Source organism: Prionailurus bengalensis, chromosome B2 (assembly GCF_016509475.1).
Source record: "Prionailurus bengalensis isolate Pbe53 chromosome B2, Fcat_Pben_1.1_paternal_pri, whole genome shotgun sequence".
Lineage (NCBI taxonomy): Eukaryota > Metazoa > Chordata > Mammalia > Carnivora > Felidae > Prionailurus > Prionailurus bengalensis.
This window is the reverse complement of record NC_057349.1, coordinates 4,416,751-4,444,399: the sequence shown is the minus strand read 5'-3', so window position 1 is coordinate 4,444,399 and position 27,649 is coordinate 4,416,751. Positions and strand designations below refer to the sequence as shown.

The 27,649-nt window shown below is 45.0% G+C and overlaps 1 protein-coding gene across 15 annotated transcripts in view; it reads left to right on the top strand.

The window, feature by feature from the left end:
* Positions 1-27,649, top strand: part of CARMIL1 (capping protein regulator and myosin 1 linker 1) — a 311,455-nt gene that overhangs the window by 171,594 nt on the left and 112,212 nt on the right. For all 15 annotated transcript variants that reach the window (XM_043590676.1, XM_043590670.1, XM_043590668.1 and 12 more), the window contains exons 12-17: positions 4,846-4,932; positions 13,053-13,156; positions 16,011-16,088; positions 16,223-16,299; positions 17,454-17,558; positions 22,858-22,927. In XM_043590676.1, coding sequence (XP_043446611.1) covers positions 4,846-4,932; positions 13,053-13,156; positions 16,011-16,088; positions 16,223-16,299; positions 17,454-17,558; positions 22,858-22,927 — 521 coding nt within the window. The remainder of the gene's footprint in view (positions 1-4,845; positions 4,933-13,052; positions 13,157-16,010; positions 16,089-16,222; positions 16,300-17,453; positions 17,559-22,857; positions 22,928-27,649) is intronic.

Here is a 27,649-nt window from a genome sequence, read left to right as displayed (position 1 = left end):
GCATGTCTGACACACAAGAAATTAGTGAAAATGTAGAAAATGGTCATTTTCTGAACAAAGGAAAACAACTCAAAAGTCAACCTGAGCACCGCAAATTGGAAGCTGAATGGTAGGTGTTAACATTGATCTAACATATTTTTCAGCCTAATTTGAAGACATGGGATATGGGTTTGGGTTATTTTCTTTTTAAAACATTGTCCTAGCATATGCTTTGCTGGGTAGCACCTGCTTACAAAAGTATATAAGAGAATTGGTCATGGGTAGGGCAGCGATAAGTCTTATCATAATTTAAAAGTGAGTATCTGGTATCTTTCCGGATTCCATACCTAATTTTTCAAAAAGAGTTTTTGTTTTTAGAGCAGTTTTAGGTTCTCAGCAGAATTGAGAGGAAGGTACAGAGATTTCCCATGTTCTTCCTGCCCCCCCCCTGCTGGCTGCACATGCATAGCTTCCCTAGTTATCAGCGTCCCGTCAGAGTGGCAAGGTTGTGACAGTCGATGAGCCTCTAACGATTTTAATCCGTTTCTAATAGTTGGGTAGTGGTATCTCACTGTTACTTTACTCTGCATTTCCTTGATGACTTAGCGTGTGGAGCGTCTCTTCATATGCTTATTGGCCATTTCTGTAACTTCTTTGGTGAGGGTTCCGTTCTGTCTCTGGCGCATTTGTAAATGGTTTGTTTATCATTGTTGACTTTTGAGAGCTCTTTGTGTATTTTGGATAACGGTCCTTGCAAACATTTGCTCCCATTCTGTGGCTTGCCTTCTCATTCTCTTGACATTGCCTTTTGCAGGACAGAACTTCTTAATTTTAACGAAGTCTAGCTTGTCAGTTAGGTCTTTCGTGGAATGTGCCATTGGGGTCGTATCTAAAGAGACATTGCCATACCCATGGTCATCTACATTTTCTCCTCCCTTCTTACCTTCCATGCCTAAATTTGGAAGTAAATTTTTTCACTGACGCCTAACGTACGTTCAGAAAAGTCCACAGATCACAAGTTTACATCTTAATGAGTTTTTACAAAGTGAGCACTCTGCAGGAACCACTACCAAGAATGAGACATAGAACGTTACTTGTGCTTCACAAGCTTCCCTAGTGTTTTGCCCTCTACCACCCGGAAAAGATGGCTCTGATTCTGTTATGATTGGATAGGTTCGCTTTATTTCTTCTTGAACTTCATAAATATAGCATTATATAATATACATTTTTTTTATAGTTGGCAACTTTTGCTTTTCTTTGTGGAGAGGTTTTTAGTCATGCATTTATTTTTTTGAATCGATAAAGAGTATTGAGAGTATTTCGCCTTATGTAAGTTTTGGTAAATTGTTTTTTTCATGACAAATTTGTCCATTTCTTCTAAAACGATACATTTTTGACCTACAGAAAAAATTTAACATCCTTTAGTTATATTTGCAATGTCTGTAGAATCTCTACTGGTATTTTTTTTCTTTTTTCCACTTTTCAGTTTGATAGTTTGATCTTTCTCTTTCTCCTTTTTTTTTTTTTTTTTTGTAAAACCAGTCTTGATGGGGCTTATTAATGTTATTAGTTTTTTTTGAAGAAAAGTATTTGTTAAATTCACTTATTTTATGTCTGCTTTCTATTTAATAGATTTCTTCCCTTTCTTACCCTTTTTTCTCCCATTTTTGGGGATGAAATGGGAATTAGTTTGCTTTTTTTAATCCAAATATCTTGAGAGGAATACTTAGATAATTAGTTTCCAGCTTTATTATTATTATTATTATTATTAACCTAAGTATTTAGGAGTATAAATTTTACTCTAAGCATGGCTTTAATTGTATCCCTAAAATGTTGATATCATAGTTTTAAAAATTTTAAATCAAAATATTTTTAAGATTTCCATTTTTTTTTTTTTAATTTTTTTTTTCAACGTTTATTTATTTTTGGGACAGAGAGAGACAGAGCATGAACGGGGGAGGGGCAGAGAGAGAGGGAGACACAGAATCGGAAACAGGCTCCAGGCTCCGAGCCATCAGCCCAGAGCCCGACGCGGGGCTCGAACTCACAGACCGCGAGATCGTGACCTGGCTGAAGTCGGACGCTTCACCGACTGCGCCACCCAGGCGCCCCTAAGATTTCCATTTTTGGAAAAGAATTTGGAAATCTTTTTTTGGGGGGGGGGCTCGTTTGTTATTTGGAAATATATTGCTTAAGGTCTAATTATTTGGGGATTTTTCTAATTATCTTTTTGCTGTAATTCCTATGTTAATTCCCAATAGTGGTAGCGCTTGGAGAATATGCTTTGTGATTTCACAGTAGTTAAGGAACATCCTCTGTATTATTTGTTGAGCTCAGGATATTGTCGCTTTTGGTAAATAAAGGCTCCACGTGGACTTTGAAGAAATGTATTCTACCGTTGTTGGGTACAGTGTTTTAAATATACGTCTTTTTTGATTGTGTTCTCGACACGATCTGTGTCTTCATACCCTTTTTGTGTCCATTTTATCATCTACAGAGATGTGTTTAAAACTCTCCCATTGTTGTGAGGTATGGCACACACACGCATATATGCGTGTATATAATTATGTATTCTCCTGTTGTTACCATTGGATTTACTTTATACGTTTTGAGACTGTGTTCTTCAGACCGTACAGATTTGAAATTATTACATCTTCTTTATTAGTGAAATGTTTCAGTTGTGTCTATGCCTCTTAAAATCTAATTTGTCTTTTATTATTGCAGATATACTAGTTTTCTTTTGGTTAGCGTTTGCAGCATATATCTTTTTATATGCTTTTAGGTTCGCTTGTGAATACACGTACTGTATTTCTGTTTCTTGAAGGCATCTGAGCGGTGCCTGGGTTGCTCAGTCGGTTAAGTGTCCGACTTTGGCTCAGGTCATGATCTCATGGTTCATGAGTTCAAGCCCTGCTTTGGGCTCTGTGCTGACAGGTCAGAGCCTAGAGCCTGCTTCGGTTTCTGTGTCTCCCTCTCTCTCTGCCCCTCCCCTGCTTGCACTCTGTCTCTCTCTCTCTGTCTTTCTCTCTCTCAAAAATAAACATTAAAACAATCTTTTTAAAAAAGCATCTGATATTTTTATTGAGATAATCAATTTTTTGCTTGTTTTGCGTATTTAGTACATTTACATTGATTGTAACTATTGATTTTTCTGTATGGCAATCTATAATATGTCTGTTTTCTTTTTTCCCCTTTTTGTCTTTGTTATTTTTTTCTCCTTTTCTTCCTTTTGGATTAATTACACTTTTAAAGTGACTCCCATGGGGCACTTGGGTGGCTCAGTTGGTTAAGTGTCAGACTCTTGCTTTCGGCTCACTGACAGTGTGGAACTTGCTTGGGATTCTCTGTCTTCCTCCCTCTCTGCCCCTCCCCTGCTCATGCTGTTTTTGTCTCGCTCAAACTTTAAAAAAATAATAAAACGATCCCCTTTTCCCTCTATCCGGGTTAACTTATAAGTGATACATTCTTTTACAAGAAAGTGTCAACTAAATAGCCTGCTCCCTCTTTGTAATTAACAATATGGATTAGCATATTCAAATCTCTAAAAATATTCACATAAAAAAAAAGACCCGTTTGACATAATTTAATCCAGTGATTTTTGAAAAAAATTTTTTTTTAACGTTTATTTATTTTTGAGACAGAGAGAGACAGAGCATGAACGGAGGAGGGTCAGAGAGAGGGAGACACAGAATCTGAAACAGGCTCCAGGCTCTGAGCCGTCAGCACAGAGCCCGACGCGGGGCTCGAACTCACGGAGCGAGAGATCATGACCTGAGCCGAAGTCGGCCGCTTAACCGACTGAGCCACCCAGGCGCCCCAATTCAGTGATTTTCAAACTTATTTGGGAAATGCTATGGGGGGGTAAATACGGGCTCTCAGAACTCCCACCATCCTTGGCGAGACACCTGTCTAGACGCTTAGTCAAGCTGCATGACCTTTAGATTCTTTCTACAGTAGTTATTTCTTGATAAACTTTGATAAAATGTGTAGCGAATTTGGGGTTATATAATAGGGCAGCCACGAGCCTGGTATTTCCTTATCAGCGCATGGAATTTGAGAATTAGTCTAGGAGACCATATGGTTAATATTGTTTCAGGAACCTTCCCAGGGACATGCCCCTGGGAAGGTGATAACTCACATGTAGCAGGAAGTTGGTTGAAAGACCTATACGAAGGACATAGAGTCACGGATCACTTACTCCTCCCAGGGAAAGTCTGTTGTCATTGCAATCCTTGAATGGATGAACTAGGGTTCACCATTTCCCGGTCTGGTCTTTCAATTTGGAGGCTCTCTGGTTTTTAATACTGTGAATTTTCAAGTTACAAAGCCCGCCTTTAAGAAGATAAACACACTCAGATGCTTTGTCTGCGGTTGTTAGCTAGAAGCTAATTAAGTATTGGAGTCCGTGCGCTAAAAGTGAAGCTGTTATCTGAATAGTTAACATTATACCATTTTCTTGACAATAATTAAGTAGCACGCATGTGCTCACCCAGTGGAGTGATCAACTCATTAAGACACAGGTTAAAAAGAAGCAATTATGTCAGTCTTCCTGAGTATTTGCATTTGAAATAGGACTATAGAGAAGAGGGTAACACTTCAGTTCAAAGAAACACATCTCTAATGGTAAAGTTTTGATATTGTTATGCTTAATTAAACGGTCTTCCTTTTTTCCTATCCTTTCCGTAGGACGGAAAAAAAAAAAAGCATGTGTGATGGTAGATTATTAGAAAATAAAGTCTGATGTTAGAAAGGAAGAATGATTCCACTTAAATTGGAATCAAGTTTAGGTTAATTTTTAGTCCTTATAAAACAAGTGTAATTCTGAGAACTTGAAAATGTTAATAATCTTCTTTTTTCCTTTCTCAGGTGTATCCTCTTTAAGTATTCAATTTGCCAAACTCCCAAAGGGATTAAAGCATTTAAATTTATCTAAAACCTCATTGTCACCTAAAGGTACAGTATATCTTATTTGTTTTATGTCTGTGATATTTCTGCTACACCATGCTACCTTTCAAAAGTTAGAATTATTACTCCGTTATGTACCTGCATACGTATCGCAGTTCTCTGTTACAAGATAAAGAAATTCTGTAATTGGAGTGCTCATTGTCTAAGGCGAAATGCTTTCAGAGTAGAGAATCATTTCGAAATACAGTCTTTATAACTTCTTCACTTTCAGCCAGGGAGTGCCGCTTCCTGGGCTGCCTCCGGCCTCACATTCCCAGAGGCAGCTGGTTGTGTTTTCTTGACTCGTCCTTGGAAGAACTTCAGCCTTCCCCTCTGCTTCCCCTGCCCCCGCCCCCTTAAAAACCTGCTGTCAGATGGATGGTCTCTGCCCAGTCACACTGTAACTGTACCCCCTCTCTCCTGCTCTGGAAATTGCCTTTCCTTTGCCGGGTTCTCTTCTGACCCCACTTACCCTCCTCTCCGATATCTAGGTTGCTCAGCAAATCCTGCCCGTTCTCTTAACGTTTCCACATTAGCACCCCTGTAATACTCGAAATACTGCTGCAGGCATTGTGCCTGTGTACCTGCTTTGTCTTCTGCTTGCAAAACCTCTCTCCCTTCCTATACAGGGAAACCTGCCTCTTCCCTCCTTCGAATCTCGTATCTCTCTTTCCCGTGTGCCTCCTTGACTACTCGCACCAAGCACTTCCCTTCTGATGCTTCTGGTCACCAGACGCGTGGAGGTTTTCAGTCACGCCAAGCGATTCTCTGTGACGCCAGCTGGGTGACCCACAATTTAACTCAGTTCTGACACTATCTACCCAGAGGTTGCATCAGAGCCCGCACATTAAGGGCTCAGTCCCACAAGATTGCTCCCATTCCCCTCCGGACGCCATTTGCAAGCCTAGGTTATTGGAAGTTCCAGAGACCTCACCTTGGGGTTGATTCATTGGCTAGAGCGGCTCACAGAACTCAGGGAAGCACTCGTGTTTACTCGTCTCTTAAAGGATATGATGAAGGACACAGGGGAGCAACCAGGTGAGGAGATAACACTGGGCGAGGTCTGATAGGGTCCTGAGCCGGGAGCGTCTGTGGAGCTGGGGTGCTCCCCCCTCCTGGTGTGGATGTGTTCGCCAGCCTGGAAAGTCCCCAGAACCTGTGCTATTGACATTGTAGGGAGGCTCCCTCAAACTGACGTGATCAATGACTAACTGTGTCTCCAGCGCTCTTCCTGGAGGTGGGAGGTGGAGGAACTTAAAAATTTCAAGCTTCTAATCATGGTTTGGTCACTGTGGGGACCAGCCCCATCCAGGATCCCACCCTGGGTCACCCCATTCAACAAAAGATGTCCCCAGTGCTCTTATGACTTGGGAAATGCCAAGGGTTTAGGGAGCTCTGTGCCAGGAATGGGGCAGAGACCAATATATGTGTATTTTCTATTCTCTCACACATCACCTTAAATTCTTGGAGAACTTCAGCTTTTTTTTTTTTTTTTTTAATAAAACACTCATTTGTGATGGTCTCTTCTGAGACATATCCCTATTCCCATGACCTCAGTAGAAGTGCTCTTTCCTTTGTGTTACTTCTGCAACACGTGATTGATCGCATTATTACTTCTGCTTCCGACATTACTATATAAATGCTGTGTTCCCCTCCTAGAAAGGGGCTACCCTGTCCCCTCTTATCTCCATGTCTCCGGCGCCTGGCACAGTGCCTGGGCCACGGTCGTGTTTAATGACAGTTTCTTGAATTGAACAATGTGCCATTTCTTTTTTTTAACATATATTTTTTTAATGTTTATTGTTGAGAGAGAGAGAGCACGAGCAGGGGAGGGGCAGAGAGAATGGGACAGAGGATCCGAAGTGGGTTCCACAGTGATAGGACAGAGCCCGACACGGGGCTTGAACTCACGTACCGTGCGATCATGACCTGAGCCGAAGTTGGACGCTTAACCGACTGAGCCACCCAGGCGCCCCAAAAGACTTGGCATTTCTTAAACGTATCACTGTCTTTCGAGGGCTGTATGCGGAGGGCCTGAGTGTCAGTTCTCAAGCAGGGAGCCTGGGGGGCCTGATTTTTTCACTTAACACGAACATGTCTTCGCAAGGGCCTGGTTCCTCACTTACGTCATTTGTGAGATGGAATTAAGCGTAGCTACCTCATCAGAGGCGGGGACACCAAGTAAGCTAATATACATACAGAGGGCACAGGGGCCTGTACCACCATCATCGGTATCATCCGGAGCATCTTGCTGTGTCACACGTTGTCACATGCTTTCAACCCCGGTGTCCGCACCCACAGATCTGGTGAATTCCTGCTCCCGCTCAAGATTGAGCTTGTGTCTCACTTTCTCCTTGAAGCCTTCTCTCAGTCACACCCTGTGCAGTCAGATTCTCCTCCCTCTCTGTCCCATAGCCCTTGGCAAATAACTGTTTTAGCATGTTTCCCACGGTGTGTTGATTGTGTCCTAGCCCGGAGCTTCCGGACGGTCAGGGCTTTGCCTCATGCGTTGCCGTGTCCCTGGCGCTGGGCCATTGCGGGTTCTTACCGAGTATGTCACAGGTAGAGCACAGTGGTCCCTTGGTGATGTCCTACCCATGCCGACCATACAGTTACTCTAAGAATGATTTCAAATTGGGCTGGTTTGTGCAAGCCCCATGATTTCACGTGCAGACATTTAGATTTAGGCGCCAAGGTGACTTTTCAAAGGGGAACATTTTTCCAGGAGTCCCTGTTTCCTGCGCCGATGCCTGAAGCTGTCCAGAGATCATCAAGCTGAGTGCAGGCCCACGATGTTACCACTCTCTACTTCTAATCCGTTTCGTAGAAACCTTCTGATGATCATCAACGCACTGTCAGTTTACGGCAGAGACTTAGAAGATCCTGCAAAGCGTGAATAAGAAGGCCACAATTCCTCGCAATGCCGTCACCAAACCATGACGAGACTGTCACTGTTGACAGCTCGGCACCCATGCTTCCATACTGTTCTGTCTGTACGTAGTTTATCTCAATGCCTACGTACAGACGCATGTGCGCATATGGTATTCCACTGCACTTACCATTTCATAAACTTTTCTTCCCACCCAGGAGTGTATTGTGATCCTCTATGACCGCAAACCCTTGATTACTCTCAGGGGCTTCGTGCCGTTCCAGTGCGTGGAAGACGTTCCCTACTTTACATAAATGATCTGTGACCATACGTTTACTTGGTTTCTAATTCTTCAGTAATGCACACAGTGCTCACGTGACTTCCCTGTGTTACTATCGACCATTTGTTACTTTCTTATTTAGGAGAAATCACATAGAACTGCTGGGTCAAAAAGGGTGTACATTTTTGTAAAGCTTTCTTTTGATGTTTATTGTCAAGCTGTCCTCTGAGTTATCTGTACCAATCTCCACGTTCCCACCGCCACTCGATGCTGTTCTCCTTCGTTGTTTGTCAATCATATCAGCCAAAGTGTTCTGATACTTTAATTTTGCTTTCTTCTCTTAGTGCTTAGGTGTATTCTCTCCTCCCCCCCCTTAGCCCACCCCCATATCTTAGTCACGTGTCTTTCTTTTGAAGGAAGTTGCTAGTTTCCATCCATCGTTGCCTCTCTGTTTGCCATATTAACCTTTTTTCTTAATTTATGTGAATTCCCTACATGTTAAAAGTATTAATCATTCATCATGTGTCCATAGGTGTCACTTAAAAATTTTTTTTTAAGTTTATTTATTTATTTTGAGAGAGAGAGAGAGCAGGGGAGGGGCAGAGAGAGAGGGAGGATCCCAAGCAGCCTCCGTGAGGTCAGTGTGCAAAGCCCGACGCAGGGCTCAAACCCAATAAACTGTGAGATCATGACCTGAGCCCAAATCCAGAGTCGGACATTTACATGACTAAGCCACCCAGATGCCCCATAACTTTTTAAAATTTATTTATTTTTTGTTGAGGTATAATTGACATATAACATGATACTAGTTTCTGGTGTCCAACGTAATGATTTGATATCTGTATTTATTGTGAAGAAAACAATCACCGTAGTAAGTCGAGCTAACGTCTGTCAACACACATAGTTGTATTTTTTTTCCCCCAGGTGATGGGAACTTTTAAGATTCTACTCTTAGCAGCTTTCAAGTACACAGTACGGTATTAACTATAATCACCATGCTGTGTGGTCTCTTTTTTTAGAATAGAGGTACTTTTAAAAAACAACTTGAATTTATTTATTTATTTATTTATTATTTTTTTTTTTTATAATTTTTTTTTAACGTTTATTTATTTTTGAGACAGAGAGAGACAGAGCATGAACGGGGGAGGGGCAGAGAGAGAGGGAGACACAGAATTGAAAGCAGGCTCCAGGCTCTGAGCCATCAGCCCAGAGCCCGACGCGGGGCTCAAACTCACAGACTGCGAGATCGTGACCTGAGCTGAAGTCGGACGATCAACCGACTGAGCCACCCAGGCGCCCCTTGAATTTATTTATTTTAATGTATGTGTTCATTACTGTGAAACAGATAGGGGGATGTGGAGATCATTTATCGTCCCAAGGACAAGTGTGGGGTCTGGGGTGCCTCCATGCCACCACTCGCTGTGTTCCTATGTCTCAGGCGTCGTGAGAGTGGGTGGGGCCCCGTCCTCTTCCTTGGGGGTGACCTTCCTTCACAAGTAAAGGTCACCACACCATGTTTCTCTCTTCTCTGCAATAAAATGCGTGTTTTGAGAATTAATATTGTTTAATGATATTGTGGCCCAGATGATTTTACGCTGCCCTTCCTAAGATGGATATCTTGAAATGCTGTGGATTTTGTTTTTAATGGATTTCTTTTTTCAACTTTTTTTTTTTTATTTTTTTTTTATTTTGGGGGACAGAGAGAGACAGAGCATGAACGGGGGAGGGGCAGAGAGAGAGGGAGACACAGTATCGGAAACAGGCTCCAGGCTCAGCCATCAGCCCAGAGCCTGACGCGGGGCTCGAACTCCCGGACTGCGAGATCGTGACCTGGCTGAAGTCGGACGCTTAACCGACTGCGCCACCCAGGCGCCCCTTTAATGGATTTCTTAAAACGATTTTATTATTCTTGCAGACTTTTCCCATTGTATCTGAAAGGTTTGCAGATTCACAATAACTCAGATTCCTTTGCAGTTTTAATCTTCTGCTGAATTTGACTAACGTTTGTATTTTAATTCTATGAAAACATTTACGTTCATGGCTCTGTAATTCAAGACAGATTTTTTTTTTTTAAATCTCCCCATGACATCCCCACTGTCTCCAAATACCCTTTCTCTTCCTCAGATGTTAGCTCAATGAGAGTTTTCTGGATTTCTAGTAAATGTCCTGCTGGTTGCCAGATTATGTCAAGGCAGGGCCATCTGGTACCACCTTTTTTCCAGCTGTAAACACTCCAATAATAAATACAAAGAACGGTCACAATCACTAGACGGCCAGAATCGAGAACGGCATGTAAATCTGTGTTTAGTTTGGGCTGTAAGAGCCCTGATTGTTTCCATCCTATGTTTTTGTAATTTCCTGCTCTTAGTGTGCTTGTTAACACGGGCCTCACGTGGATGTGGCCTCAAGAGGTGGGAGAGGAAGTCCTTCGTTCTGTTTCGGGAGCACGAAGCCGAGCGGAGGACGTAATTCTCTCCTGATTCCGTTCAGATGTTGGCCCGCTGCCAAGCACCCGCGCTCATCAAGGAGCGTTTTGCTGTCGAGACTAATTTGACCTTCTGATTTCGGAATTTATTTCTCAAGTTTTGGTATAACCTGCCTAAGGAAGTGGTTTTACAAATGGTTTTGTTGACGAGAGAGAGTCTGGCATTCTCCAGGTTACGCCGTCGCGAGGCACGCTAACGCTGCGGAATAGTGCAGACTGAAGGAAGTTGGTCATTTGAAGAATCGTAGGCGTTACCTTCAGAAATTCACCTTCTAGAGTCCATTACAAGTTCCTTTTATCTCGCGTAATTCATCAAATCTCCAGCTTCTTCATTGCCCTGCACCTGTTTCTTAACCTCTTTGACGGTACTGACCTCACCGGATGGTGATTACTTGACTGTGTCTCCCACCGCACTGGCTTCTAGAGGGCAAGATAGGACCCCCTGGGCCTCCGGAGCCCATGCCTGGTCGGCAGTAGGCTTTCGATAAAGTTCTGTGGCAGTGAACAGGTATTTCTTGTGTAGTCTGATGTTTCATGCTGGAATTTATTCCTTTTCCTTCTTGATGGTCTTTGGAAGTTTTTGAGGGTAACGAATGGATCTTATTTATGTTTATTTCCCAATCCCCAGCAGTTATAAACGTTTCATGAGTGCTAAATAAATGTTGAATTGACAGCCAAGAGTTTCTCCCCCGCCCCCAGGACTTAACTAGGATGTTTTCCCTCTGCACCTCTGCGTCTTCTCCCTCTGCGTACCCAAGTGCACCCTCACCCTTGAGAAGTGGCTCACTCGCCTTTATCAGGCACGTCCTGCAGTGGGTTCTTGGAACTACCTAGTCTTACCCAAAAGAGAAGATAATAACCCCTTCATCAGTACGATACACCAGGCATTCTAAAGTTAGAGCAGAGGACTGCTCCGGGGTGGGGCTGTATTTGGAACCCTCTGCTTCTTTCTTGGGGCGCCTGGCTGCAGCCTGCCGCTGTGACCAGTTCTGGCTGTCGTTGGAAGACCCCACCCTCGTCCTTTCTCCTGAGGAGGACTCTGTGCGAGGTGGACGAACACCCCCTTCCCTGTCTCCCTGTAGGGTGGTTAAGACAGGCTGGGGTTTTCAAGGAGAATGTTACTGGAAAAAGAATTACAAATGTGCATCCAATTTAGAAATAGCCATATTTCAAAAATACATAGATTGGAACCGTGAACTGTAGAAACGTGGGGAGCTTTGCCATATCCCATGTCCCCGTTACCTTGAGAATGAGCATCAGTGCTGATGTGTGTGTTGACCTCTTTGAAGCCCAGTGAGCCACCAGACTGTCTGGGCCCCCATTTTGTATGCAGTGGGAACCTCCTAGAGCCTCTCTTCCCTCTTGGAGAGAAGCGGCCTGATGAAGAGCTGCCTACTGCAAGGCCAACAGGCCATGACTGTTACCCACACAGAAAAGAACGTGGCTGTGTCCTCACGGAACATTCTTGCCCTCCTTGTGTATTTATTCTTTGTTTTTGGAGGTTGGTAATACCCGTTCGGTTCAGCTCAGTTGACTTTGACTTGAGCCATTTACGTTTCATGTGTAAACAGTGTATGGAGTGTTAATTATCCATTTTTCTTTCCGCTTCTTTCCTACATTGTATACCGATCATTTTTTTTTCGCTCTTTGTAAAAATTCATTTCCCTCTGAATTTTGCCCTGAGCACGTATACGATATATTAGGTAGACCAGTGATCTACATCCAGTGTTAGCTTCTAAGTACTTTAGTTTAGTCCCTGCAGCTGTTTCCAATTTTCCACTCTCTCTCCAGCGGCTTTTGGGGAGGGGGGCTTTTCCCGTATTCTCCCTCTCCCAGTCTCCATCCTCTCTCCACTCACAAAAGCACCTCCCTTCCTGCGCCTTCTCTCTCCCCAAGGTCATTTCTCCGTGCCACGTACCTGCTGAATTCTGTGGTTCAGGTGTGCCGACTGTTGTGTTGATCCTCCAGTCAGTTTTCTAGGAGGGTAGGATGGTTTAGTGTTAGTCTGGCTGTATTTCATGGATATGAGACACACAAAAAACTTCCATGCTGTTCTGTCATCTTGGCTCCTCCCTCCCAGCTTCTAAGTACTTTAAATAGGCTGAAGTGCCGAAATATGTACCCACCTCGCTTAAATCCTGTGCGCTAAGTCAGGAACACCTAGCAGAATTAAGAGAAAGATAGAAATGACCAGTCAGACTTGTGTGCATCATATTAAGACTTCAAAGTCAAATCCTTCCCGTCCACATCAGAAGAAGAGCTGAACGAAGCCAATTCTGTCTCTTTCCCCTACTCGGTGAGAGGGCTGTGTCTGTGAATAACCTGTTCTTTCTGAGGGGACGTCAAAAGAAGATACTCCTACCTTTTGGGGACGGTACTTGTGGGTAACCTCAGTCCTGCCATTTGATGCGGCTGCTGGGTCATGTATAGAAACTCCCAAACCTCATTGTGTTCCCTGGAATGGATATTGAGCCTGGATCTTCTCCATGTTGCAGGGGTGAATAGCCTTTCTCAGTTCCTCAGTGCCAACCCGTTGACCGCCACCACCCTTACCCATCTCGACCTCTCAGGGAACGTCCTCCGCGGAGATGACCTCTCGGTAGGTTTTCCTTCCCCACGGGCAGGTTCAAAGACGCTGTATTCCACAAGCCTGGGATAATTTCCAAACATGGCTTTCCTCATCTCCCCTTATAACACTTTCAGATCATTTAGTTATGAGCTTACGAGCTGCTTTAGAGAAAAATTCCAGAGCCTTCCTTAATTAAGTGTAGTCGAACACATAGGTATATTTACCCCCTTCACTTAATGTTGCTCAACTACAAATTCTTTTTGGATATACTTTTTCTGACGGACCTCTTTTCTCTTCATTTGAACCATTATTGCGCCTATGAAAGTTGATAAGAGAGATTGGAAATGTAAACCGAATGATTTTGTCATTAGATAATACTGTTGAGACAGGTGAGTTTTTTAATAGTTAGTTGGAGGAGGATATGGACGTAAAGCCCTCTCCTATATTCCACAAACATAGTAGGGTGAGTGGAGAGTTGGCAATAAATTGGGGCCACTCTTGAAGGAAGTTGGAGCGTGCCTTCTTACGTCTCTCATGTGTGGCTTTCCCTGTAAGGCAAGGAAGATTGCCACTGTCCCTTTTGTAGGACTTTTTTCCCCTCTGCCTGATACTCGAAATCATTTTAAGCGATTCTGTTTCCTGGGATGCCGTGACCTTTTTTTTTTTTTTTAATGTTTGTTTATTTTTGAGAGTGTGAGCCGGGGAGGGACAGAGAGAGACGGGGACAGAGGGTCCGAGGCATGCTCTGGGCTGACAGCAGCGAGCCCAGCACGGGGGCTTGAACTCATGAACCGTGAGATCACGACCAGAGCTGAAGCCAGACGCTTAGCCAGCTGAGCCACCCAGTCGCCTCCCCTGAGGGGCCACGGCTTTTTCCATGCGTTGCCCCATTTTAGTTGTCCCCTTCAGCGATGATCCGTAAACGTGCTCCTTCCCAAGATGAAACAAGGAGTCCAGTGTGAAACCACTAACACATTACAGTGACAAAGTAGAGGACTAGAGAGAGCAATAAGAGAGAGTCTGAAGATTAAATGATAAGACTCTGCTAACATAGGGGCATTAGTAGTCACTCAAGAGAGCAAAGTAGCTCAGGACTTTTTCTCTGGCCAGGAGTGGGTCTTGTCCCAGCTTGCCTCTGGGGAAGAAGTAGAATGATGAAGCCTGGGTGAGTGGGCCTCAGCCCTAGACTGGCTGATGTTCTGGGATCCCTGCAGCAGGTGCAGGGAGGGGCTCACCCAGCCCCGTGCCTTCAGGGCCAGCAGCCTAGCAGGACCTGCCTCTTTGGACGAGTGTTGGCCAAGTAGGGTCTTGTCACCAACAGAGGGTGATTAGAGCTCCCCCAGCTGGTGGCCGGGAGTAAAACCACAGGCAGAGCCTGAGAGAGGCAGGGATCTTTAGGGAAGCGAGAGCAAATCATTTTTCTGAATCAGAACTTCTCATAATGCAGTCTGCTGTGTGTGTGTGTGTGTGTGTGTGTGTGTGTGTGTGTGTCTAGTGAAAGTACTTACAGGCTAATCATTTGCTTTTCTGAGTTCCTTGGTAGAGAGGAGTTTTCTCAGGCATCATATAGCCAAGCTGCTGCACTGTGAGTCTTTGCCAAGGACGAGGGCATCTCAGCGTAAGCTTGTTTGTTTTTGCAAGGACCTGGTGACATCCAGTGAGGCACAGGACCGTTAGCTATTTGCCTGGTGTTGGGAGCTTGGACTCGGTTGGTTATCGTGGACTCTGGAAGTTTCTACTCAACACGGGGCGATTAGAGAAGAACAGGGCTCTTAAACTTGTTTGATGGTCTTGCACAGGGATAAGGAGAGACTTTAGGCACCGTGACCCCTTGAATGGTGACGTGTCTTAGCTCTATGTGAGATTAAACCTAAGCGAATAGTGCCGTCAGACCCTTTCTTGTTAGATTTTGGAAGTAACTAAGGATAGAAAAATCACGGTGTTGGACAGAAGAGAGTACAGCCTGAGACCATCTTAGGGTGCAAACTGAAGTTGGTGGATCTTTGAACACTTTCAAAAGTGATTAGCATTTTGATAGGGCGAGTGCTATGCAGGTGATGTTTTAATCTCAGCAGTTAAAATTAATTAGCATCGCTCCAAAATGATGAAAATGGAGCTAATCAGGAAAACTAAGTCATGTGTAACAAAAAGGGGGTTGGTGGCCAAGAGTTCCTTTGGCCTTTTTTTTTTTTAAACTCAAACGTAATTTTATTTTTAAAAAGTTTTTTTTTTTTAATTTTTTTTTTCAACGTTTATTTATTTTTGGGACAGAGAGAGACAGAGCATGAACGGGGGGAGGGGCAGAGAGAGAGGGAGACACAGAATCGGAAACAGGCTCCAGGCTCTGAGCCATCAACCCAAAGCCCGACGCGGGGCTCGAACTCACGGACTGCGAGATCGTGACCTGGTTGAAGTCGGCCGCTTAACCGACTGCGCCACCCAGGCGCCCCAAAAAGTGGTTTTTTTTGTGTGTTTATTTACTTTTGAGAGAGAGAGACAGACACAGAGCGTGAGCAGGGGAGGGGCAGAGAGAGAGGGAGACACAGAATGGGAAGCAGGCCCCAGACTCCGAGCTGTCAGCACAGAGCCCGACACGGGGCTCGAACTCACGAGCTGTGAGATCAGGACCAGAGCTGAAGTCGGCCGCCCAACCGACTGAGCCACCCAGGCGCCCCAAACATAATTTTATTTTAAATATTCTTGGCAATACTGCTCTCAGGGAAGGCAATGGAATGACATTAAATTCTGCTAATCCTCTTGGGAAGAGTAGAGAATGAATACGGGAGGATTTGGGCAACTTCATTTTAAAATATTGACTGTGTGTGTGTGTTTCCAGATCCTAATGTGTTTTTTTTTTTTTTTTTTTTTTTTTTTTTATTTCAAGTCCATGTACAATTTTTTGGCCCAGCCAAATGCCATTGCTCACCTGGATTTATCCAATACCGAATGTTCCCTGGACATGGTAATATTTTTTGATATTGCTCTGGCGGTCTCAGAACAGCCATTTGGGTGGGATACGGAGGGCTTTCTCTCTAACAAAATATTCCCCTAGATCTAGAAATACTTGGAACTAAGAGTGCCTTCTTTCTTTTTCAGGTCTGTACAGCTCTTCTCCGAGGCTGCCTTCAATATTTAGCTGTGCTCAACCTCTCCAGAGCTGTCTTTTCTCACCGGTATGGGTTTGTACCTGCATCACTGTCACCTAGGACTGCCTTCCTCTCAGAGAAGGTTGTAGCGAGGTGGAAACGGAGGGATGAGGGATGCGTGTTGTGCGTGAAGGAAGGCGACCTTAAACCATCATCTACGAGTATGAGCCTTAAAAGTGCAAGTTTTTGTGTCTTTTCTCACGGTAGTCTGATGTTCTCGGTGACCCCAGTCTGCCTGTGAGAACTGTCTGATAACTGCTGCTCTTATGTGGACGGGCACTGTCCCTTTAAATAGAGTACAAACTCTTTAAAAATTTTTTTCAAAATTATTTTTGAGAGAGAGAGAAAGAGAAGAGTGTGAGCCGGGGAGGGGCAGAGAGAGACAGAGGCACAGAATCCGAAGCAGGCTCCAGGTTCTGAGTGGTCAGCACAGAGCCCGATGCGGGGCTCGAACTCACAAACTGTGAGGTCATGACCTGAGCCAAAGTCAAACGCTTAACCGACTGAGCCACCCAGGCGTCCACAGTATAAACTCTTTATTTATTTATTTATTTATTTATTTATTTATTTATTTATTTATTTTCAACGTTTATTTATTTTTGGGACAGAGAGAGACAGAGCATGAACGGGGGAGGGGCAGAGAGAGAGGGAGACACAGAATCGGAAACAGGCTCCAGGCTCTGAGCCATCAGCCCAGAGCCTGACGCGGGGCTCGAACTCCCGGACCCCGAGATCGTGACCTGGCTGAAGTCGGACGCTCAACCGACTGCGCCACCCAGGCGCCCCTAAACTCTTTTAGAAGGTACTTCTCAACAATGAACTTGGAAGCAAGTATGAACAACGAGTATAGCCATCCCCAGATGAATGTGTTGGAATTTGTACAAGTGGAGATCTGTGGGTAAAACACAATGAGCCCATTGGCTACAAAGAATATAGCGGTAGCTTTAAGGACTTTATGAAATGTCTTCGCTTCTCTGACATCACTCCTTTGATGGGGTTGGCTTTGTTTGGCTTTGAGACATTTTGTTTCTTCTTACCTTTGATTTTCTCCCAAAAATATAATGGATTCCCAGGTTATTTCACAGAGTCCCAATAACCAACGGGGGATTTCGCCAAGCCGGAAGCGGGGTACCGGGCCGGAAGCATCCCTGCTCCTGTGACCCTCCCGTTTTGTCTTTCAGGAAAGGAAAAGAAGTGCCCCCCTCCTTCAAGCAGTTTTTTAGTAGCTCCTTGTCTCTGATGCAGCTGAACCTCTCTGGCACCAAACTGTCTCCTGAGCCCTTAAAGTGAGTGCTTAGTTCATGTTCTCCACAGCTCTTGGTTTTTGGCTTTTGGGGTTTTTTTTTTTTTCCTTTTCAGGTTTTTATTTAAATCCTAGTCAGTGGGCATACCATGCAGTATTGGGTTCAGGAGTAGAATTCGGTGAGTCATCCTTACGTACAACACCCAGTGCTCATCACAGGTGCCCATCCAGCCTGTCCCCCACCCGCCTCCTTCCACCAACCCTCACTGTGTTCCCTATGGTTAAGCATCTCTCGTGGTTTTCCTCTCTCTCTCTCTCTCTCTCTCTCTCTTTTCCCCCCATCCCATAGCGTTTCAAGTTGTTTGTTATTATGAATGTGCTTGAGGGAAGGGAAGAAGACACAAAATCCTAAGACAGACCAGGCAGATGAAAATCCCTTTTTCACTTCGGGGCACAAAAAGAAATTACATTCTTTTTGCCTACCTCGTGCACTGTTGATAGTATTTGCATCTTCTATGAAAAAAAAAAAAATCTTCCTTTGGTTTGTGACCTTGGCAGTTGTCAGTGACTTTCTTAGAAGTTGTGTTCCCAGGTACCACTGCCTTTATATTAACCTCTGTTGGGCCCGTTTGATGTATATTCATGTGTGTATATATGTGTTTCAGTTAATATTTATTCTACATATCTCTACTAGCCATAGTAACCTCTATACACAGTGTGTATGCAACAGAGTCAGGTTTTAGGTGCCGTGGTTCCTGAATTACCCAGGTCGGTATAGGCTGTCTGTTTCATGTTTTTACTTAGCGGCCATCTTAGGTTATGGGTAATACCCTCGTGGGGGGCCTGGTGGTGAAGTTAAACTCTTGAGGCAAAATAGGGTTCGAGGCTACTTTGACATCCTTGAAATCTCTGCTCTGCATTGCCAGCAATTAAGGAAAAGGGCTATGAAATCAAATTCTCTTTGAGCCTAAAGAACACATTTTCAAGTAGTTACGAGTACCTACATTGTCACATATGCTCAGGTGCACGCACAGATTTCTCCTTTCCCCAGCCGGCGTGTCAATGAGCATTTAATTCTTCCCTTGCCATTTGTGTGAGATGTTACGATTGATGTCTGCTATTCATCTTACTAGAAAATTAATCTTCATGTAAGTCGTAAGGTGCCCTTTTCCTTTTTCTTTTTGAGAGGCGTGAGAGTCCTGGTTGCGGGATCTCACGTGGCACCTTAAGACTCAAACAAGGGATGCCCCTAAGAACAGTAGATCTAGGCAAGTGCAAAGACAAAAAACCGACAGTATGGCAGGCCTTTTTTTTTTTCCACATTGAATTAATATATTAGAGGTCCATAAATGTAAGCCAAAAAAGTCTCACGATGAGGCTCTTTGTGTGGATATTAACAAAACTAGCACGATCAATATTCCAAAGGGGCAACCATTCTACTTTACTCACACTCATTTACATATTCATTCCACTGCTATTTATGGAGCATTCACAGTGTCCCAGATGCAAGGAGGGCACTGGGTAGAAAGTGAATCCGGTCGTGATCCTTGCCCGCAGTGTACCAACTGGAGAACCGCTTATTCAAAACCGTTTTGGTGACAGGTGCACAGTGTTCTCGTTCTTTCCGTGTTCTTGATCCCTGTGAAATACAGAGTAGCTCTTTGTTGATTAGTGTAATTGATTTTATAGAATATTCCACACCACAGCCATGGATTTCCTATACCGTTTGTTATAGAGACTTCTAAATATTATATTTCAACGTTAATTTGTAATTGTTAAATCTTGTGACCTGTTGTTATTTATGTGAGCATTTAATCGTGTCGGTAGCCTCGTCCACTCTGTGTTTTACTACTGAAAATTTCCGTGCAAGGGAAAAGGCTTTGTGGCTGAAGATTCTGTAGGCAAAATTCTGTACATACATTTAATGGGATGCTGACACTGGGAAAGATAGAGCCGAGGTGTTCGGGGTTCCCTGTGAGGGGGCGGGATGGCAGAGAGCTTGCAGAGCGTGACCCTGAACTAGACCCTGAACCGGCTGCTTGAATGTGGGCCGGCACCTGCAGTGTCGATGGCACTTGGGAGACGGTGTCCCGATTCCTGGTTTGCTGCTGAGGAAGCAGAGGCCCAGGAAGCCCAGTAATTTGCCCAAAGTCACGGTCGCAGGTCGGGTTTCCAGAGGAGCCGACTTCGGGATGGAACATAGCATGTAGGAGACACAGGCCGGGCCTTTCTGTTCCCGTGCTGACCAGCCCTTGGGGTAGTCTACATCTGGAAGGAGACGTGGCCCCGGGTGAGGCACTTGTCTTCAGTCAAGGCCACCCCTGAGAAGTGACCGCAGAGGGGGTTCTGGGAGGCGCATCGCAGAGCCCCCTGTTGCCACCGGCTCCGTACGTTCCTGTCCCCGCCTCGGTCCACTGTGCCAGGAGCGGGGGACGGAGACCCTGGTGTGTTGAAGGACCGGGGGTCAGCAGCCCTAAGAGGCTATGCTACAGGGACGCACCGTTTTCTGAGAGAAGCCCTCCCAGTTGGGACAGAACAGTATTCTGCAGGCGGGTCCCACCATTTGGGGGTTCTTCAGAAGCGACACCCAGAATAGGACTGCTTGTGGCCTGTTGCGCCCTCGCTTGCAGACTGGTCAGCCACGGTGAAGCACTTGGGGCCTTCGATAAGGAACGTGGGGGCGCCCTTCCTCGCGTTTGCTAAAGTCTTCAGAATAGCGAGGTTCACGTGCGCCCCAAGCACGCTCCTCGCTCAGAGCGAGGCCCGAGTTCCTATTTACCGCTCACGCTTCCGCTTTCTTCCCCCTGGTCCCCGTGTGTCTGTGCCCTTCTTCACCCCGCATCACATCGTGCCCTTCTCCCATCTCCCCGACTGTGGACTTCTAATAAACCCGTTATGTGTGCCCCTGAGAACTCATAACTCGCAGCTCATCTCCAGGGCGGGTGAGGTTAAATACAGATTCCTGTCTTAGCCGGTGTTGCACTAACGATGGAGGATTGAAGACGATAACGGTTAAGGCGGTTTTTCCATCCCTGGGTTAAAAGTAATCACACTTCCCGCTGTAGGGTTTTCCCCAGTGCGTGCTGGGCTTTGCCGTTCGTTGTTCAGTTTGGTTTTGTTCAACTGAGGGCAGTTGCTGTTGCTGGTTTGTATTTACCAGTCTCGGGAGCCGCTACGTCCTCATCACGGGCCTTCTGTACTGTAGTTAAGTATCTTAAAGCGCATCATTGGTTCCTCGGTCTTGATCTACATACGGGAAAAGTAGGAAGAATCTCCCTTCCATCTAAGCATTGTAAAACCATAGTGTTCAAATACGTGGCTAGGTTCTAGAAACTTCACAAACAGTAGAACTCAAAGGGACCTCTTTGGTAATAGGCTGATGCTCCCATTTTGCTGATGAGCACCTGAGACAAGAGAGGACAGGGAGGGGCCTGTGATGTCCTTAAAGCCACCCCACTGTCAGTACAGAGGCGGGACCTCTGGACGGGCCATGTGGTTCTAGGTCCGAAGTGCCTTCGGCTGCTCAGTAGCACCCCCAAGAAGGAAAGAGGGGAAGGCACTTTTTAGGGAAAGAGAGGCTATTTAATGATCGACCAGGAACATGCGTGCAGATATCTGCCCAGCCCTTCTCGTCGGCCCGTGTTTAGAACAAGGGGCTGGTCAACTGGCATCAGGAGAGGAGAAGAAAGGTGCTCCCCTCCAGCCTCCTTCCTGATGGGTTGTTCTCACCGGAAGCTGCTGAACCGGTGGGTTCCGTGCACTGCGGTAGCATTGCTCAGTGGATGAGGCCAGAGGGTCACCAGAGAGGGGATCGCAGAAGCTGGGGTGAAAGAGGTGCCTTCCCACCTGGCCCGTGCCCCGGGGTATTTTTGGAGCATACCGCGTGGAGGTCCTTTTCCTGGGAACATTGAGAACAAACAGGTGGATATGCCTGCTGAGCAAATGTCTTGGTCCCACCCCCTGTCGCTTTCTCCTGTCTGCCTCTTACAGTGATGTGCACACCTGCCCGTTTCCCTGGCTGGAGAGCGAGAGGCCTCTGGGGCTCACCTGTGTGTCCCCCAGGGCCAGGTTGAGGCCTTGTGTCCCTTCAGCGCGACTTATGGGTGTGTGTGCACGTGGGAAGTTTTTGCATCAGGCCTGTTCGATGTTGTAGGACTGACTTGTGAGAGTAGGGCTGGTGCATTCTCTTAGAGACGAGATCTGCGTGATTCGTCCGGCCTCCTGAGCGTGCGGACGGATAAATCCCTTTTCACAGCGCCCCTGTGGTTTGTCCCGAGACCAGCTAGTCGTAGCCAGCCAGACAGGCAGGATCCTGGGCCCTCCCCAGACCTGTGCCTCATGTCCAGTGCTCTTCTCACCTCCTGCTGTAGGTGCTTAAAATAAAACCCCTCTCTACAGATGGTAATTTCCCACCCTGGATACCGTGGAGCTTAACTCCCTCATAACCTCTCCCTTAGGGACAAATCAGCAGATGCTTTCCTACTCTACTAACAATTGCCTAATAATTTTCTAAACAATATTAAAGGTGTTCTCAAGCAGATGCAGGTGGGAATTGATCTGTGATGAACACAGTTTAACTTCAGCGTGCAATTAGGTGTACCGTGGGTGTACGTGCATAGCGATGGTGGGGTAACGGGCCCGCACCGCGTCCCAAGGAAGAACGTTACAGCATCGTTTCTTCCCTGGGCTTGGGAGGCAGACGTGCAGTCGGCCTTTTTTTTTTTTTTTTTTTTTTTTTAATTTTTTTAATGTTTATTTCTGAGACAGAGAGAAACAGAGCATGAGTGGGGGAGGGTCAGAGAGAGGGAGACACAGAATCTGAAACAGGCTCCAGGCTCTGAGCTGTCAGCACGGAGCCCGACACGGGGCTCGAACTCACAGACTGCGAGATCATGACCTGAGCCGAAGCCAGACGCTCAACTGACTGAGCCACCCAGACACCCCAACAGTCGGCCTTTTCTTTTTTTTTTTTTTTTTTTTTTTTAATTTATTTTTGGGACAGAGAGAGACAGAGCATGAACGGGGGAGGGGCAGAGAGAGAGGGAGACACAGAGTCAGAAACAGGCTCCAGGCTCCGAGCCATCAGCCCAGAGCCTGACGCGGGGCTCGAACTCACGGACCGCGAGATCGTGACCTGGCTGAAGTCGGATGCTTAACCGACTGCGCCACCCAGGCTCCCCAAGCCTTTTCAAAACTGAGATGGTGCTCGGTGCTTGGCGCTTGGCCTGTAACTCAGAAACGTGTTTCTCCTTCTCTGGGCCTTATTCGGCACGTGTACATATTTTGGTGCAAACCGTGTCTAACTCGCGTCTAACGTGTGTTTTCATGTTTTCTCCCCTCAGAGCACTGTTGTTGGGCCTGGCTTCCAATCATAACTTGAAGGGGGTCTCCCTGGATCTCAGCAACTGTGAGGTAAGAGCCCATTTAGACTGTGCACTGGAAGAGATTATAATGGCCTCAAAATTGGCTTTGTCTTTTTCCCGGAGAAAGTGCGATACTGTGATTCCTGAAGGTGTAAGTGAAGCAGAGAAACGCACGTTATAGATGTTTCCGATGTTTTGTATTTTGCAAGTTTTATTTACAAACAGCCGCGGAACACCATTCAGAAAGCGTTCAAGTGTGTTTTTAACGACTCGGTTGTCTTTTGTTTGTTTTTTATTTATTATTAGTGCCAGTTGCTTAAGTATTTTATGACGAAGCCTTGAGATACAAAAGCCATAAACTAGCTTTACCGTTATGAAAAATGTAACATACGACATCCCTTGCAAGGGACAGACGCGTGTAATGTAACTTGGACTCAGAGAGTGTCCAAGAGAACGGCTGTCATGTTATTTTTATTTCTTAATATCTTGACTTAAAACAGGACAGTTATTACAGCAGTTCCAAACAGTTCCGATCAAAGAACACAAAGACGAATTGCGACTAAAAGCCTCTGCATTTTAGAGAGTGCCTGAGCGTTTTCAGTCTTGAGACTCTTCGTTTGTGCGGAGATCAGTAAGAAAATGCCCAGGTACAAACCGTGTGGTCCCCTTGGGGCCCAACTTGACCCAGCACAGCAGACTTGGTTTCTTCTTGTCTGGGCTGGAGGTGAGGTCCCTTCGTTCCTGTTCTGGGCCCACTGTTCTCTCCTTCTGGCCTGCCGTGTGCCTCTTCTTCCCCGAGGCCTCCCTCTCCCAGGATCTAGCTCAAATCCAGTCTCCTTTATGCCTGCATCAGGCTCCTAGGGTTCGATCGGAGTTTGGCCTTTACTAGCTCTGCGGTCCCGGATGAGTTAGATGATAGCGTGAAACCTCAGTGTCTGCGTCCGCAAAATGGAGACAAACATCAGTGCCTCTTCCGGTGGCTTGTTATGGGGTTCAAAGGAGCCCTTCTTTGCAAAGTGCTTCCTGGGGCATCTGGGACATACGTGGGTTGTTTGCTCTTGTCGATTATCTGTCTGTCGAATTTCTCCCCTGAATGCTTCAGCCCTTCGTGATCTTGTTCTCTTCTGATCGTCTGCTGTTTAATGATGGTGACGTGCTTTGGACGCTGACCCGTATGGCTTCCTGCATAACTGTTCAGTTAGCGCGTGCGTGCTCTCCCAGCGAGGCTATCACTTCCCGAGGATACTCCTGCGTCCTGTTCATTTTGTGTTTCCCTCAGCTCCTAACAAAATGACAGGTGCCAAGCCAACGCTGAATGTTGCAGAGCATGCTGTACCTCTCTGAAAAGTCTAGAAACTGGCAAGGATGAAATGATACCAGGACAATTGTTAGTGCAGGATTTTTTTTTTTTTTTCTAATTCTGAGCTGGTGTGGACACCGACTGTGTGCAATTTACTAGTCATTTTGTTTGGGAAAAAAGAAAAGCCAGAAAAAAACAAAAAAACCCACAAAACCCCTAAAAACCTGCATCGTCAAATTTTAATGTGTAAATCGGTGTTCTTATATTTATAAAGACAGACTATAAAATAGAAACCAAGTCTGGTGGTATGAATTCATTGTTCACCAGTACTTTCTTAAGGGACGTGGCAGTAATAAAAATTTTTGTATGGGGGGGTGGAGAAGAACAGAGATAGGTAGGGCTACGCTATCAAAAGACAAAAAAAGCCAGTGGGTGTCACCTTAATTGCTCCGTTAGCTCACACTACTAAATTAGCAATGACCCAAATGTTTTACTATCCTGATTAAATACAGTGATTGCTATCAATAAGCCATCTTCCATTTAATTATCTGATCAAAACTGGAATGGATGTAAATGATCATCTGGTTCCCATACTTCAAGATGAAGAAACTGAGGTCTAAAGAAGCCGAAATAATCCAGTTTACTAATGGCAGAATCATAATGAAAGTATGCCTGCCCGATTCTTGTTAATTACATAGGTAATTATTAGAACATTACGTATGATTAGACATTTTCTTCTCAAATAAGTTGTTCGGTACCATATGCCCAAAGAACACACCTTGCTCTGTAGCTCGTTCTGTAAACTCCATCGTAATCGCACCGGGAATAACTTTCAAAGACGGTTGTATTTGGTGAACCACGTAAAATCAACATTTTTGTAGGTCAAAAATGGCAGACTCTTGGCGATTTTAAATGGTTCTACCAAATGGCTAGTAGACTTTTTCCTTTATAAGTTTCCTCTTATTAAGCCAGGAATCCAGATCAAGTGATTGCTCTCTGATGGTAGGGCTGGCCATTATGGTGATAACAATTACAACTTCATTTTGGCCACTCGTTTATGGATTATATGATAACAGCAGCACTGCTGAGATGGGAGCCCTTAAAACTACCCTGGTACCACGATCTCCCACTGTCTTAATCCTTGAATCACAGTCCTGGTGGCCATTTTGATAAAGTCACATGTTATAGTGCTGCTCGTGGAAATTGGTGAAGCACAAAATTATTTTTCCAAATTAAGGTGTCTTATCACATTTTTCGTCTTACATACAGGTGTCCAAATCTAACGATATTTCACCTTACTCCTCTCCGTGTCTAGTAAATCTGTCCTGTAAAGGCGTTAGGGGTTATGGTATTATCTGCATAGAATGCTTGGCAGTTTGACATTCGTAGCTACCCTTTAATTATTTAGTACTTCAGAGTTTATGTAGTGCTCTCGGAAAAAGTTTTTCACCAACTTGGAAATTTAAAATTATGCACTTCAGACCATGTTTGTGAGTTTGAGCATCACATTGGGCTCTGTGCTGACAGTGTTGAGATTCTCTCTCTCTCTCTCTCTCTCTCTCTCTCTCTCTCTGCCTCTCCCCAACTTGTGCGTGCTCTTCCTCTCTCTCAAAATAAATGAATAAACTTAAAAAAAATGACACATGTGTATCTGTTTTCTGTTCATGCCCTCTCTAGCCATAGTGACACAGACCCCTTTACTGTTAGTTAGCATGCCAGTCAAAATCATGCAAGAATCCAGCACTTAATATTCCCTTATGATCAGATAAATTCTCCACCAATGGTGGTGAGCAGTGAAACTTCTAGCACCATGCTGTCTTGGAAGTCGTTTCCACAGAGATGACTCATTCAAGATGAGGGGCTGATAGACCTGTCTGAGCTGTAATACTGGACGGTTTCTGATGTGGGCACTGAACAAATTCATCATCCCCTGATGATGCCTCTAATGCTACCGCCTTCCCAAGCCACGGAAGCAAAAAACAAATATCAAATACCTTGAAGTCGTTGTATATTTACAAGTAAATAATTTTATTGTGAAACAGCTACTTTGCACTGATGAATTTTTAAGTGATGTTTGTATGGGTGTTACAGAAAAATAAATGACCATCATGTAAGATGGTGGCTGAGTTTATTGGGAGGAGAGAGGAGAGGAACTTTGAAGTCAGAATTAAAAGTGTCTACACAGACGGGACCCCTGACTGGCTCAGTCCGTTGAGCGTCCGACTTCAGCTCAGGTCATGATCTCACGGTTCTTGAGTTCGAGCCCCGCGTGGGGCTCTGTGCTGACAGCTCGGAGCCTGGAGCCTGCTTCGGATTCTGTGTCTCCCTCTCTCTCTGCCCCTCCCCCACTCACTCTCTGTCTCTCTGTCTCTCTCTCTCTCAAAACTAAATGTGTAAAAAATTTTTTTAAAGTGTCTCTGCAGATGAAAAGGGAATATAGTCCGTGATACCGTAATAACGTTGTATGGTATCAGATGGCGACCACACTTACTATTGTGAGCATTTCACATAGTTGTCGAACCATTCATTATGTTGTATACCTGAAACGAGTATAAAACACTGTGTGTCGACTACACTTGGGTCGTTTTTTAAAAGTGTCTACACAGGAAGCTAAGAATAACTTCCGCTTAAGCAAGTGAGTTTTGATTTTACCCCTGCGGGTTCCTACCCTGTTCATGCTCTCCTTTCCCCGTGGGTTGTCCTTGTGGTTCCTACGGTGTTTCTGTATTTATTTCCCTGAACGAGGCGTTTCACAGTCATCGGTTCGAACGAGAGAGGCGATTTCTACTTACTGCTGTTAAAAATAAAAGGAGCACTCAGGTACTTAGAAATTACAGAGTTGCTTTCCTTCGACACAAACGTTGTCATTTGGAGACATAAATCCAAACGTTGAAGCTGTAACCTTTTGCTCTGTGGGGACTAAGCCAATAAGTACTGAAATTAACCTTTCATTTACAGATAACTTCTCAACCTACAGAAAAAAAAAAAATCTGTGTTTCTTAAGGCGTTACTCTCGAATTATGTTATCAGTCCATTTGGTCTTATGAGTACCAAAAAGGAGTAATCTTTTTCTATCAGAGAGGGAATCCAAGTAGTTAGGGATGACAAAAGAGGGTCAAAACAAAGGGTGGGTACTTTGGACTCAAAAAGGTCCCCTCTGATATCTGGCTCAGCCGCTTGTCTTGCCTTCTTTCATTCAGCCTTTGTCTCTCACCTGTGGGATGGAGATTATAATAGTTTGGGGGACAGGGACAGTATTTGGCACAGTGCCTGGCCCGGCTGTGAGCCATTATCTGGGGAGGAAGGGGATTACTATAGCAAAGCCTTATTTTGCATGCCAGAATTTACAGCACGGGTCAGTATTGCCTTTCTACGAGGTTTTACTTAGAAGCTTTATAAATATTCTGTCTTTCCTGAAACCTTTTTTGGAGTCGCCTTCAGAGCTGTCTCAAAGCTTTCGAGAAGGGTTAG